A 15929-nucleotide genomic window follows, 5' to 3' on the forward strand; every position below is an offset into this window, starting at 1 on the left:
AAAGTCATTGTTTAGTGCTATCTGCAATGACTTGTAGAGTTGCAGTAGAGAAACCTATTGGTAGCGTTAAGCACTTCTTTCCTCAAGGCAGACTTGAGATTTGTTTTCAGAAATGGATACAACATGGCAGATTCACCTAGAGGTCAACAGCAAAGCTAACCAGTGAGTCAAGCTTAACAGAACCGTAAAAAAAATAAAAAATGGAATTTGATTATAAAAAATGACTCCCAAAAACATGAAAAAAAGATACTCTTTGTTCAGCAAGTGGTATATGTCCCAGCCTTCTGGTATGCCTTTTCTTATTAACACTTGATGAACAGGAGCATGGTGTGGAAAGAAAAAGCTTACTAGTTAAATTTAGTAGCCTCTCTTATCATCTATAAATGTGTTCCAAATAAAAAGATGAAGTTGTCACACTGTGGTATATTAAGAAATCCTATATTTGACCTTTTTTTTTTTTTTTTTTGGTAAAAATTTACGTTTTTACCACTCCATTTGGTGTCAGTGGAAACTTGCTGGAGCCCCAGGTGCACTATTTGTATACTGAAAAAGGTATTGAAAATTGGTAACTTTTAAATGACAATAACAAATGTTAAAACGCACAGAGACGCTTGTTTATGTTTACCTACAGACCTAAGCAAACACATTTGATGATGTCTTTTGTTCTGGTTTGAACACAACCTTGCCATGAAATTCATTTTCATCTGAAAATGTTTTTCAGCATGCAATAATCAGAATGCAACAGTGAAGTCAGTAGTTGATCAGAGAACACATACACAGTCACTACAGAAATATCATGCAAGTGGCTAATGACAAATTACATAATGAGATGTGCTCAAGAACACAACAGATAAACAACTGTACAACTTCTGCTCCATCACACAGTACACAACTTACTTAAGTCATGCATAATTTTTAAGAATTTGTCAATTTCATCTGAATCAGTGTTTAAAAATACACTGCAGTTTCAGAAAAGCATTTGAAAAAGGTTCAGATATCACTTACCTCAAACATTCTAGCTGCTGTGCATCGAACAAGAGCTGAAGTATGGACAACTCCATACCATAAGACAGTTAACAGCAACTCATGATAAGCTGGGTTCGCACTAAAAGAAAACATTTGGGCAATCAAAAAAGAAAAAAGAAAAGAAAATAAATTCCTCCAAACCTCTGTGCATCTTTTGCCTACAGAAAGCTACTACAGAAAGCCTACAGCAAATCTAAAACTGATTGTTATCCTTTATGGAAGATACATAACGTCTACTCCACTCCAAAGAGAATGGAACATGCTGCTGTCTAGAAAACAGGTTGCATTTTGAAGTTGATTTTAGAAGTTCTTCAGAATATAGATTTCAATACATTACAGTAGTGAACTGAACGAAAATACATATAAGAACGTACAGTAAGAATATGAGAAATACTAAATCAATTTCTATTTGTATCCTTAAAGAAGATTTTTTTTTGTATTTACCTTTACCCCCGTGTGTGAGTTTTTCTTGGTTTTCCTTTTTTACACTTGAAAGATTTTTTATTTATTTTTTATTTTTTTTTTTAACACTGCATTTTTCATTTGGGAGATTATCACTGAGCAAAAACATCAGCCTACTCATTTTTCCCTTGAGGCAGCACAGTTAATAGAATTACAGCCATATTGGGATGTTTTAATAAAAGCTTCTAAGGTATTCAGATATAATCAGCTCCAAGGTTCTTTACCCCAGTTCCACAAAGGAAGCTTTCAGGCTATCAAGAGGAGCGTGGGATAGCGAAAGCATGGTCATGACATCTTCCAAGAATCCAACTAACAGTTTGCGGTCTTCTTCCTAAAGGAAATACAATTTTAAACATAGTAGAATTGCTACGGTATGATGATGTTCAGCTATGAAAAAGACAAACTCTGAGAGAGAGCAGATTAGATTTAGCACTTAATTTACTTAGAATTTACGAAATATGCTTTTAGAACAAGAACGTCTAAAAGGAAACACAAGACTATTGCTATATTTTATCAGCTAAGTACATACTTATGTGCACAAAATTCCCCAAAGATGTTTACTAAATAAACTTAAAACCCATTTTCACGGCTCCTGACAGTTAGTGATTGCTTACAGTCCACTGCGAGGAATGCAAGTCCATCTGTGAGATGATGAAGGGTGTAGTTTTTCTTGTAAGTCATATACATGTCAGTTCATAACTGCTGGTTACTGGAGGATTAGGTACTGTTATTTACGGGGTGTTTATTTTAGTCCTACATAGCACTAAAATTTTAAGACTCCAACTGTGCCCAAAATAGCAATTTAACTGCTTATTTATTTCAGAGACTTTTGCAAAGTTATGGCTTGCAAGGGCCACAGCTAAATGGCCAAGAGCCCATCTATTGAACGTAATTAATATTTTGGATAAAGGCACAGGGCAGCTGTCAACATCTGAGTGTTAGCAGTGCTGACAATGCCTGATGTCATCTTAAGATTTACTGAATTCAGTACCTTTTAACACTGATGGCTGTCACCTAAATGTAGTAGTAAACGCAGTACTTAGGAAAGTTAGTTTTTAGATAGGTTTAGGGCTGCTTATCTACTTATCTTCAACGCGTGAGAGCACTAGAAGTTTACAAAGAGAACATTAAGGTGGTGTGGGGTTTTATTGTTTGTTTGTTTGTTTTGATAGAATAATATGTAAAATCTAAGAAAGAAACATAAAAACAAACCCACCTGAATATAACACGTAAGGACCCCTGTTGCATAGATGGGAACTGTAGCTTTTGTTAGCACTCCATTACCTGCTGTGGAATCTAATGAAACACAATAAAGGATTTATTTTTCCATATGTATATATGTAAAGTAAAATATGCATATATTTACATTTATGTAAGGAATGTATATACATAGGCATACATACCCATGCTAAAATAATGCTTAACTAAAATCTGGATTAAAGATTTTATTGTTAATTTACACACATACACAGTGTACAACGTAAGAGCGTTCCATTCTGATTATGAGTAAAGAAAAATGACAAATTTGAGAGCTGTGGTCTGAAAATGTTATTTGAACAGGGGAATAATATTTTTACCAGCTGCTATTAAGATCGATCTTATTCATGAGAATAGAATATTAACTCACCTATGTTTTCCTCAGACAGTCTTAGTATTTCCTGGAACTGTGGTTTTACCTACATAAAGGATTATGAAACCCACATGAGAAAATTTATTGCTACTCTCAATTAATTAATCAAAAATTAAGACAGAAGACATTTTGAAGATACATAAAGAAAAAAAATAGAACCTTTAAGAAGAGCAGCTGTTCTACCAAAACTCAAAGTGTGACAGAGAACAAAAACTTCTAATGAGTAGTGATCACTGAGGTAATAGCATTTAGCACTCCTACTGCTAAGAGTTGAAGCCTTTTGTCAGTTTGCTTAGTTGGGCTTTATGATTCTACCATACTTATATGTAAAAAGCAATCAATCAGTAATATACTTAGTTTGCTTCGTGACTTTGTTCATGAGTGCTCTCTACCAAAATACTACTGTAGTAATTTTTATCGAAGCAAGAATTGCAAAGATAAATTACTGATGGGACTTTCAAAGACCAGAGGGAGGTTTTAGTCTCTGCCAGAGTAGCATGCAGTAGGTTGACACAGAATGCTAACCTTGTTTAATTTTATCTTTAGATAATACTGTAGTGTGTTAGCATTTCTCTTTCAAATATTTTCAATGAATATTAAAAAATTATTGAGAAAAAAGTGACATACATCCTCGATACAAATTTTTTAGGTATTAACATGTGGAAAATATTTTTGGCAGGGAATATTCCTTTCAAAATTAGCAACGAAGTGCAGAGTGGAGTACAAACAATGGACACAATGCTGTTCAAAAGGAAGAAAACTGAAATCATCGGAATTAGAATGATCTCTCATTTTTCTCATCACAGTACAAAAGGATGCACATGAAGGTTTAAATACATCAGGTTTAACAGTACTTATGGAAAAGCATCGGTATGGAACATAAATACAAATGTCACACAAAATATGAGTACTCAAACATACCATAAAATTTAAAACATAACATTTAAGGTATTACCTTACCTTAGTGTTTGTAAAAATCTTCCCAAATGTCCTACAAAGTCGCCAGAAAAATCTGGAGAACTCATGGACACATGCAGTTGATGCTACATTGATTTTGCCAACTATTTCTATAAGCTGTGGTAACCTGCAAAGTGGGAAAAAAAGAAGGATATTAGATACTATCCTCATCTTTTGTTTCTCTGCAGTTATATTAGTACCGATTTACTCTATATGCTAATAAGTAAATATATAAACTACTAATAAAATTACCTAAATGTTCTGTACAATTCCGAAACCTTGAAGAAAGCAAGGTTTAAATGCAAGGAAAGCCTGACATAAATTTTCAAATATCTGTTACTGAGGAACAGAATACCTAATGAAATAATCAGAATACAAGAAACTTCTCTTCAACAGAGAATTGACTACATTAGTCAGTGCTGAAAAAATTTTTCTGGAGTGAGCATCGTCTATACATTCCATTAGCTAGATGATATCTTCTGAATAATATCAATAAAGTCAATACAGAATGATATTTAAGAAAAACTATTAAAAAACCCAATCTTCTTCTCTCTAAAATTGAGTAACTCTTACACACAATCAAACTGAAAACCGTGAAGTTCAAACACTGCTAACCATAACAGTTTATTAAGAACCATTAGTTTTGACAACTTTTAGGAACCATAAGGTACAAATTAACTCACAGTTGATTGACTACCCATAGCAAAGTCTCCCAGCCTGTGGTCCCCTCATGTTCTAGCTGATGGTTGTAAAGTTGCAACAGTACTGCCAATTGTTCACGGCTTCCGATGATGATAGCCACATCCTGAAGAGGTGATGCAGGTCGGGGAAATCTAGTGACTGTAACAGCAGAGAATAAGCAATGACCAAAACAAGATAAAAACGGCTTGGAAATCACGGCAGTAAAGACAGTTAAGAAAGTCTGAAGCTCTTTGGTAAATTCTGAGTAAGGTTATCAAATTGCCTTTTAAAAATCCATGAGTTAAATCCAACTCCGAAGAGACTACATAACCCTTATTTTTAAGAAGAGAAAACGCAGGGATCATGGATGACCCCAGAGATCACGCTCTAGATTTATTGTAGAATGAGTACAACACAAAGTCTCCTGACTTCTGCTACACTTTACACCATCTCCTCAATTATCTGGATCAACAGAGAAGAAAAATTTACAAAGAAAAAGCAAGAACTCAAAACATTCTAGACCATAAAAGTATCCTGGGGTCAAAAGCCTGCTACACCAATATTTCTTTTATTACATTCAGTTTATGCAAAGTATACTTAAAATCATTCAGCAAATACATTAAGTGGCAAATACGTAATCTTTCCTACTGTGGAATTCAAGACAAGCTCGCAGTTCCAACAGTGCTAACACGGAAAGTACAGGAGATTTGTTTCCTCCACTTATGTTGAGGAAGCAACTGTCAGACTACAGCGAAGGCTGAAATTTTTGGATTCCTTATTTAAACACAAGCAATTCAGGGAAAAAGTGCTCATCTTCAAATGACTCAGGTCAGCTGAAAGAGCTTCACTGTGGCACGTCTAACATTTTTGTATTCATGCACATAACACCACTTGCTCCTTTCCGAATTTCCTCTTAAATGTAAGGTTATTAAACATTCTTTAACTCTTGATATACAGAAATATTACCAGCATGTAGCAGGTATTACCAACAAAACCTTTAAAAAGTATTCATAATAAGAGAAAATGTTAAAGAGGCTGGGAGTGCTGATTTAAGCATTTAACTTCACTTAGAGACCATTCTGTTTGCCAAGATAATTACACACATGCATAACAGATGGTGAAGCTCCTGCACCAGGATGTATTTTTTCCATTTCTTACAAATAATACATAAAATTGTAGTCGTTCCCTAATTCTAAAGACAGCCTTCTTGAGCTATTATTGTCTATTTGTAGAAAATAGCTCTTCAAAAATCTTTAGGAAGTCTAATTAAGGACTGTTCTGCTTTCTCAAAAGTTTCTTTTGTGAAGTAGAGAGAAATATTGAGAGATGAAATGAAGAAAAACATTATTTTATTTATATTTATTTTGTCATTATTGAAGTGATTCAGACATATGAGAGAATGGAATAAGGAAGCATTATTTAAGGATTTGATAAGAGAGAGCAATATGAAAAAAATTCCAGGAGAAATCATACGGTAAGCATTTATTTTTCCCTCCACAATTTATATGGTGTATTAGGACAACAAAGTGCTTCACTGCAGGACTGTCATAGGACTGTGCCACTGGGCACAGAAGACATTTTGCCTATAATGGACAATATAGAATGCTGTTAAATAAATACAGAAATTTCAGCCAAAAAAATCCTAAAAGATGCAATCTAGTTTTCCTTTGTAGTACTGGCAGTCATTTGGTAAATATTCATGACTTACATCTTTCTTCAGTGTGAATTACCTGATGTCTGTAATTAGTTACATGTATGACAAGAATTTTTTTTAAGACTTATTTCTTTCATAGGAATGAAATTGGAGAGGGAGGGAGAAGGGAAGTAGAAAGACCTTTTCCCAGAAAGGAAAAAAACAGAAGAAAAAAATGCCATGACAAATCTTCCTATGTTGGAACCTAGCTTAAAAACAATAATTCTCTCCATCTACTCAGTCACATTGAAGGAAATTCACAACATGACAGAGGTTCCCTGAACTTCTTTCTCTGTTCTTGCTACATCTGAAAATACAGTATAAAAAAGGTGCATTAGAAAAACACGCCCGAGAACAGGAACTTGAATTATTATTTTATAGACATGTTTAAAAAAAAAATAAAGCTTATGCATGAATCTTTTAACTTATGTTCCTCTAGTAACACGAGGTATCTGTGAGTTCCAGGTAAACGTGAACTATTCCTCGAATTCTTCCCTTGCATTTAATACCGATTTGAGATTTGTAACTGAATTATACCTGTGTTTCCAAAAATTCCACTTAACAGAAATTAATGTACCTTCTATTTGTGGTACTTCTCCCTGAAGTTTAGCCTTGCTTGTGAAAGGTGCATTCTGTAGCACCAATGCAAACAACGATGGAATCAGTGACTGCAAAGCAGATAGATACGTGTGGAGCTTATGTTCATCCAAACCATGCTCTCCTTCCTGAAACCAACAGGACATACAGTTAACATTTTCAGTTTGAAGACATTTGTGATGAACTACCCAGAAATACTAATTACATGGTCATTTATCCTGACCACTAGCATACTTAGCATTACAATCCAAACCCTCCTGTCATTCTTAAGGCATTTCTCAAGAGAAGCCAGCAATATAATCTTTGGCATTAAGTGATTCACATTACTGAACATACTGATACTCTGAAAGAGCAATTTTAAGCACGTCTTGGAAACAGGATTCCTTGGTCTCAGGGATCAATGCATCTAAAAACTGATTGAGTCAATCATACTGTGAAAATAAGCACCTTGGTTAAATCATAAGAAATACTCTACTTTCCAGAACTTTCCTGATATCTACCAAAATAAGTTTGTGCAGCAATACAGATGCAAAACTGCGTATCATTTAACTACGCTTTTTCTTATGTGCAATAAAGGTTGCACTTTATTAAAAGTGACACTATGTGACACAATTTAAATACAGGACAAATGCATTCAGAATAACAGGCACCATCTGGTCACAGGCTCAAGAAAATGTTTTCTGAACTGTACATTAATTGGCTAAGAAGCAATATACTACTAGAGAAGAATCTGATTTGTTCGGTTTTTCTGGGGTTTGTTTTCTTCCCCTATCAAAGCAAAGCTATGAGAAAAATCTCCAGAAAATTTCTCCCTTATGGAACTCATTCATAATAAAGCTACAAAGAGAAGTCTCCAATGCAGAAACAGCTGAACACATACCCTGAGCAGTTTTTCAATCTTACTAAGCAGTGTAGGTATAAGATGGAACTGTAAGTTTCCCAGTTCTGTTGTCCAGGCAGCATAAGCAGGTAAAAATACTTGATGTGTTGCACTAACTACACGTTCCGAAGGGTCTCCTAAAGCTGAAAGCAGCAGTTCAAAGCCCTGGAAAAAAGAATAGAAAATTAACTACTTTTTCTACAATTTATTCTAAAGATTACTGTTCAAAGCATACACAGACTAGACTTTTAAACTAATAAAAAGTAAACCAAGGTAGTACATGGAGGCCTCTCAATATATATTCCTACCTCATCCATAGTTTAACAGTCAGTGGTCCAATGATCCTGCTAGCCTTTCTCTACTGTAAAGTTATCAGACTTAATACAAAGATGTTTTTACCATTCAACTTTCAAAAACTTAAAGAGAAGAAGAGAAATTCTTTGCTTTCATGAACCTGAAATACCATTAGCTAACATCAAGAAGAACTACAAGTCTTTTTATTGTAGTAGATGAATCTGTTAGGAAGTGCTGACATCAAACTGGCTAATAGAGTCAGGTGGGCAATGAAGTAGAATATACTTGAATTACACATTATTAAAGAAACTTCCACCTGAGGCTCACATCTGAGGTTCTAGTGATATTTGAAAGTATATGCTCTCTTTTCAGTCTTAGTGACGCAATAAAAAACAACATTAATACAAAACCATCATTTCAAGTATTCAGGAGTTTTTAATGTACACATGTAAAATGATGTACCCTCCAATTCACAAAGTAAATATAAAACACATTCCATACATACAGAATCCAACTCAAATTGTACCTGTTGATATTTGTCTGGATCATCAATGTATCCCATAATGATGCCAAGGCTTTTGATCACAGCTTCTCGTACCAGATCTGCCTTATCTTCCATTAGCATTTGTTGCAGCATGGAAAGCACTAATGAACTACGAATTTCCTTCTGTGTGTAAAGAAAAAAAGTACTTGTTAAATCCAGTGAAACAAGATATGCTGGTTTGTATCAATTTTTATAAATGATTTGCATTTCTATTAGCACTTACAAACAACAATCCCTTTCAACAGCCATGAATCTCCTAATGAAAAATACACAACGAGCTGTGACAATGGTAGATGAATAAAAATAAAGTGTTAGTAGCCTCATTACAGTCTTCTGTTCTGCTAAGCAAAGAACTGGAGTCTTTTAACTAACATGGAAGCATATATCAAAAATAACTAACTGCAAAATGCTACTATAGGCCCAGACTTGGCATGATTACTTAAGACAGAATCTTTAATCGTTCCACTGCTAAATTTGAGAATTGTGCTTTTAATTTTGGTTATTTTCATCTTCCTCTGAAGCTTCAGATTCTATTTTGCCACTGACTAATCTCTGCTGCTGCTTTTGACTAGCAGGTCTCTTCACTTTAAACATTTCACAGTAGCTGAACAACTCTGTTACTGCATGCCAACTATTTTTTCAGCAGTGATTTCCTTGATTGCTCCTAACTACATTTATTTCATTTTTACTGAAACTATGAAAATTTGCTCAAGCCATGCTGGTCATTAAGACATTTTATAGCCAGACTAACCTGCCTTCCTTTGCTATAATTCACTTCCTGTTTATTGAATCTCATATGTGCGACAAAGTAAAACATAACGTTCCTGCCTGGATATTTAAGTCATGCAACAGATTTTAACCCTGATTTCACTACAAGTATAAAGGGTTAGTACTAATACTTACTGGAAGGTAAGGTGCTAGTGCTCCACAAGACTCTGCTACCAGTAGCCGTCTCTCTGGGTATTTGTGGTTAATCTGGTGAAGAAAAAGTGAATAGCTATTTGGTTTGCAGTGACCAGTATGCAAAATGTGGTTAGTATGAACTACAATAGAAGGATACACGTGCACCTCTTAGATAAACATTAGCTGTGCCTGTAGAAGCTGCAGACACATATGAAGCAGCCTCAAATTCTTGTACTGATGCATAAAGGCTAGGCAAATACAAGCCTTCTCTGGTCGTCCTGTAAATGAGAGCTTAGAATGAGGGAATATTCCTGGAAGCGTATATGTATGCAAAGTAAAAATGTTCGTCTAAGAACTACACGAGTGCCCTCTAGTGATCTGAGCCAACCACTGTAGCACAACTGCCCAGGTCTTGCTGAGCACTAAGGGTCAAAAGAGGACACAGGTACCAAGCCATAAAGTATTTGCATTCTTTAAAGTGCCGTTTCCAAGTCTAGACTAAAGATGTCGTGTTTCTAAGATGTGCCTGGAAACAGCTCCTGTTCTTAAGAACCACTTGTTGCCATGCTGCCTGCCACCCCTTTCCACTTAAAGGCCAGTAATGAAGGCCAATGAGGCCAATAATGAAGATGTGTAATGACATGCTGCACCTGGGCAGAAATAACTCCCATGCACAGGGACAAACTCAGGGCCAGCAGGCTGGAAAGCAGCAGAGAAAGACAGGGAGGGCCTACTGGATACTAAACTGAGACAGTAATGTACCCTTGCAGTTAAGAATGCTAAGAATTCAGCAGTAGCAGTATGATGAACATAATCTGTAAGTAAAGAGAGTGATTATTCTTGGAGAATCACAGAATCCTCAAGAGTTGGAAGGGACCTTTAAAGGTCATCTAGTCCAACTTCCCTGCAATAAACAGGGATGTCCACAGCTAGATCAGGTTGCCCAGAGCCTGATGCAGCCTGGCTTTGAAAGTCTCCAAGGATGGGGTGCATCCACCACGTCTGGGCAACTTGTTCCAGTGCCTCACACCACCCTCACGGTAAAACACTTTTTCCTTACACCCAACCTAAATCTACACTCTCCTAGTTCTAAACCATTTCCCCTTGTCCTAACACCACAGCCCCTGCTAAAGAGTCTGTCCCCTCTTTCCTGTGGCTCTTCTTTAGATACTGAAAGGCTGCTATCAGGTCATCTCAGAGAGCCTTCTCCAAGCACAGAACAGCCCCAGATCTTTCAGTCTGTCCTCACAGGAGTGCTGTTCCATTCCTTGCAATATTTTTGTGGCCCTCCTTTGGACACACTCCAACAGGTCTATGTTTCTCCTGTACTGCGGACTCCACATATGGATACAGTACTCCAGGTGAGGCCTCACCAGCGCAGAGTAGAGGGGCAGGAGCACCTCCCTCACCATGCTGGCCGCACTTCTATTGATGCGGCCCAGGGAATGGTTGGCTTTCTGGGCAGCAAGGGCACATTTCTGACTCATGTCCAGCTCACCATCCACCAGCACTCCCAGGTCCTTTTTGGCAGGGCCGTGCTCAATCCTTTCATCATCTCCCAGCTTTGTATTGCTGGTGGAGATCAACCGAGGTGCAAGACCTTGCACTTGGGATTTATTGAACCTCACGAGGTTCTCCTGGCCCATTGCTCAAGCCTTTCTAGGTCCCTCCGAATGGCAACCCATCCCTCAGGCATGTCAAATGCACCTCACAGCTTGATGTCATCTTCTCTGCTCAGCATTGATGGCACCGCATCTGGAGTGCTGCATACAGACAAATGCTATGGACATGCAGCAAGGTGCTTGAATAGCCGTTTTATCTTTGCCTTATGTGACATCTTACCAAATGAAGATACAAATACACTCCACCCCCTGAACTTCTGACTATATAAATACTGTTCCAAATACTGTGAAGACATATTGACATGGTGGAAAAAAAAAAAGGAAAGAAAGTACTCAAATTTCTATAAAGCTTGTCATTCAGGGAAAATTATCAGTCCATGAGAATGTAAACATAATTGTAAATTGATTATCATTTCTTTTCCTTTGTTTTTATTTAGCAGTATTGTATTTTTTAGGTGCCATTTAATTGGTTACAAGCTCTTAGGATACTTTTAGCATCCACACACTAAACACAGATGGGTAAGCCAGCAAATTCTACACGTATAGCTGTGAAGGGCTGGTAAAAAAAAAAAAAGGCAAAGACTAGCCTGACTACTCTGAGCTTCAGAATGCATAGATAAAAGTGTAAAATTTTCTGAGGCCCTAGTCCTTTACATCTGTGAGCAGATTTTGACTGGGGTCCAACTATACAAACCCCTTCATGATTAAGACATCACTGAAAGAAGGTAGAAAACTATACTGTATTTGTGAGTTCTTTCTACAGACTCAGTTTTGGGGCAATGAGATTCAGCTGGTAGTTTGCTGGAGAAAATGCTGACCTGGTTTCAGTACTGCAAACAAAGCCTGGCAAACTGCATTAAGTAAAAGCATGATGTCATATGGCTTGGCAGCCTGATAGGTGGCACTGATACAGTTGGACTGGTTTATCCTGTGCATCAGCAATTATCATGAAAATGTTATAATGAAGATGTGCTCTTCCTAAAGTGAGTTTAGCTCCTTCAAATTCTCTTCAAATTTCATGAGAAGGACTAAGAAAACAAACTGGGGTTTATGTTCAATTGCTATAGGTCATCAGTCAAACACATAATGCATCTAATTACACAAATGTCACACAAATTATGCATTTAATATGTAACTTGTACAGTCAGAAAACATTAAGGCTATTAAAGATGAAACTTCATTGCAAAACAGAAAGGGCTAAGTTATGCATGTAGAGAAACAGTAGATAAGTACCACACCAAGAAGACTGTAATCAGAGCAAGCATTACCACTTTCGTCATGGTTTAATTGTTCAGCATTTTTCAAGCAATCAACTCCCTTTTCTTCTTTATTGCAGGAAAATAAAGATTTTTTTTTACCTGAACTCGTGTTGGTCTCTTTCTGTATCTCAGATGAAAGAACAAGCCTTTCGGTTTGGTTGTTATTTCTATTAATTTATTATACCTGTGCAAAAGGTCACCGGGGTCCTGGAATTCACATGTAAGCTTCAGGCTTATATTACGTTCATCTACAGGGGACTTATCTCAGACTACTTTGATCTTTAATTTTCTGCTGAAGAACTTAAGCTAGCTGAAGCGTGGACACTGCTCCAAGGACTAATCACTTACAATATAAAATCAGTAAATGACATCTTTGAATGACAATGGAATCCCAGTGGTCTGGAAATGGCTGTGTGACATTTATAAACACTTGTTTGGCAATAGGTTGGGTAACACAAATATCTGCATTTCAATATAACGCATGCAGGTATGTGACATGCAAGTAACTACAACCTGCAGATAACCCTATCAAATTTTGTTTCTGAATTCTTTCCCATGCCATAACAATGTGTATATATAATGAGGTCAAAGAGCACACAAACATCATTCTGAAAAATACCTTGAACAGTTATTTATTGAAAAACAGAACTGAAACAACCCCCTAAAAACAAACAGAACTCAACATCTATGAAGTTGTAACGAATTTACTAATGTAAAGCACAAAATAAGCTGTTACCTGTTCCCAACACTGTGGTAAAAGCTCAGCTTCTACACGTGTTGGTCCAACATGTCGGGCAAATGCCACACAACCGGTCAGTATCATCTGCCTGAAAACATAAATTTAAAACTTTAGTTTGCTTATAATGTAAAGTTCTATAACATGTGATGCCTTAACTCCTTATGTTAGGAGAAGCAGATACCATCAGGCAATGGGTAATCATCTAGATTCAAAATCTTACACCATACACATTGACTAAATCTCAAATTGAAAGCTGATTTACTGTTCTCTGTTTAATGTCTTTTCCAGAAACTTGGAAGATCTAAAACTCCATGAATCAGAGCTCAGAATATCAAATTTGGAAGTCTCTGAGTGCTTATTTCCTAATATCTGGGATTGGAAATTTGACTAAGTCTCTCATTTAAATGTTATTTCCGAATACTATGATTTGCTATGCAATAAATGGATCTACGTTACTCAACACTGATTCTACTTAGAAGTACCTGCTGGATTTAATGACCTTTAATTCAAAGCAACTCAATTCTTTTATGAAATGGTTTTGCAACATCCTAGTGCAAGTTACTGTCATCTCTTCCAACTTACTGGACTCCAGTCGGAAATCCTCTAAAGGATGAAAATAATTAAAAAGGAATGCAATTAATCAGTAATATCTATGATCACCTGAGTAATTTAATTTATATTTTTGCTTTTTTTCTTTTAATTAATAAAAGAAAACTTTCCTCACCTTATAGGAAGTCAGAAATATATAAATATATTTCACGTTTCAACAAATGTTTTCGAGATAAAAAAATACTGACTTCAACATATTTATTATTTAGTACTGAGATCCAAAAGCCTTAAAATATAAACTGACTACATGACCAATCAATGAAAGCAGCTGAGTAAGAAATACGTGAGGTGAAAAATCCCTCAATATTTTTTCCATGATCTGATCTACATTTAAGGTGCTTGAAGAACCGCCTTCCTCACAGGCAGCTATACATAAAATGAGGTTCTATTTATACTGTAGAGTGCAAAATTATACTAAAAAGTGGATGTATACAGAAAGATTAGAGACAGACCAATTTATTGCAAAATACTTAAGGAAGTTTGAAGGGATGGGAGAATGTTTGTTTTTACACCGATTGAGGCAAAATGAGACCAAACTACAGACATCTGCAAAACTGCACTTTGTGATATTTTAACTTCTATTTAATGAGTATTTATTTTGCAAGGGTTTTTGAGTTTGGTATTTTAGGACTGGAATCACGTCAACTTTGCATGCAATTTACCAGTTCTGTCTGGTTTTAGTACTTAGACCAGAACTTAGATAGTTTTAAATGATAATACGTGGACTAGAGACACTCACTTTATCAACTCTACAGTAAGATTAGAATACTGATGTGAATTTGTTCATTATTACCTCATGGAAACTAAGTTACGATTAATCTGTTATCATTTTGGCGTCATGTCTTAACTCCTAAATATTACTGCAGTGAATAGCATGCCCTTAAGGTTGAAAGGCAGAGATTCTGCTGGTTATCTCTTAACCAGTAATACAGTATATTCCACCAAAAAGAGAGATGTTCACTTTCAGAGTATTTTAAAGGAGAAATAGTCTACCTAAAAGATTTTTTCCAGCATTTTTAAAACCACCCAAAACAATTAATTACTTATTTTTCCCCTCTCTACCACATGCAGAGAATTAGACCTTTGAACACGGTAAAAAAGGTTCAGGGAAAACCAAACAGATGATTAGATAAGGCTCAAGAAATCAATCAAAACCAAAAGCTGATTTGCGATAGCAATATGGAGACAAAAGCTTGTGGTAATTGCAAATTCTATGGCATACAAAAGACATACTCAAGTGCCTTTGGTTCTTGATCTACATGCTGCACCTAATCCCATAACTGGGTAACAGAACATACTTTCATAATGTATTAATAGCAAATTGGAGGATGCAACAATCATCTGAAATCTACTGCATTAGAAAAAGGGAAAGAAAATTAATTGTTTTTCACATTAAACCTTCTCAAAAATGTTCAAGTCAGTTTTTTTGTTGTTGTTTCTTTTTTTTTTTTTTTTTTTTTTTGCCTTGCTGATATAGTTGGGAACTTTAAGATTTTACAAAGTTATTCAAAAATAATGTTTTAAATATTTTACTGTAAGCATCCTAGAAGCATATGGCAACGACTAGTACTTCCAGGGAAGGAAAGGGAGAAGTTCTCAGCGCTAGCTCATTGAAACAAAGTTTGTTAACACCCAGATACTGCAAAAACCACAGCCTAGACTGGAGGAACATTTTTCTAGTTACTGTCATGATGATCCCTTTCATCAACAGGATGCTCAGAAGGCTTTCCTCAAATAGCTCTCTTCAGACTGTGTACTTAAATCTGCTAAATGGGAACATAAGGCAAGTCAGTACTACTCATTAGAGTACTACTTTGCTTCATCAGTACAGAAAGCAAAGCAAAATCAAGAATAAGACTAAAGGAGCATGGCAGGAGTTAGAGCAGAACAGTTTAATAATAACTCATTCTAGAGGTTTTAAGTGGTTGTATGCACTGGTAAGCAATTCAATTTTATAATACAGAGTTCAGAGTCTTTTTTCACTTCTGTATTGAAAGCTTGCTTACTAGAGTTTTCCATAATATGTTTTTAAG

General features: G+C 36.0%; 1 protein-coding gene across 7 annotated transcripts in view; it reads right to left on the reverse strand.

The window, feature by feature from the left end:
• The window catches only part of KIAA1468 (RAB11-binding protein RELCH), a 75618-nt gene that overhangs the window by 16275 nt on the left and 43414 nt on the right, over positions 1-15929 (reverse strand). For all 7 annotated transcript variants that reach the window (XR_005858026.2, XM_015282205.4, XM_015282204.4 and 4 more), the window contains 11 exons: positions 13285-13375; positions 9668-9739; positions 8747-8887; positions 7927-8091; positions 7027-7174; positions 4759-4915; positions 4079-4202; positions 3116-3164; positions 2705-2784; positions 1713-1819; positions 1006-1105 (listed from right to left, as the gene is read on the reverse strand). Coding sequence is in view for 6 of the 7 variants with exons in the window: in XM_015282205.4 (XP_015137691.1) it covers positions 1006-1105; positions 1713-1819; positions 2705-2784; positions 3116-3164; positions 4079-4202; positions 4759-4915; positions 7027-7174; positions 7927-8091; positions 8747-8887; positions 9668-9739; positions 13285-13375 (1234 nt within the window). In the remaining variant the exon portion in view is untranslated. The remainder of the gene's footprint in view (positions 1-1005; positions 1106-1712; positions 1820-2704; positions 2785-3115; positions 3165-4078; positions 4203-4758; positions 4916-7026; positions 7175-7926; positions 8092-8746; positions 8888-9667; positions 9740-13284; positions 13376-15929) is intronic.

This window comes from Gallus gallus, chromosome 2 (genome assembly GCF_016699485.2).
Source record: "Gallus gallus isolate bGalGal1 chromosome 2, bGalGal1.mat.broiler.GRCg7b, whole genome shotgun sequence".
In the NCBI taxonomy this organism is placed as follows: domain Eukaryota; kingdom Metazoa; phylum Chordata; class Aves; order Galliformes; family Phasianidae; genus Gallus; species Gallus gallus.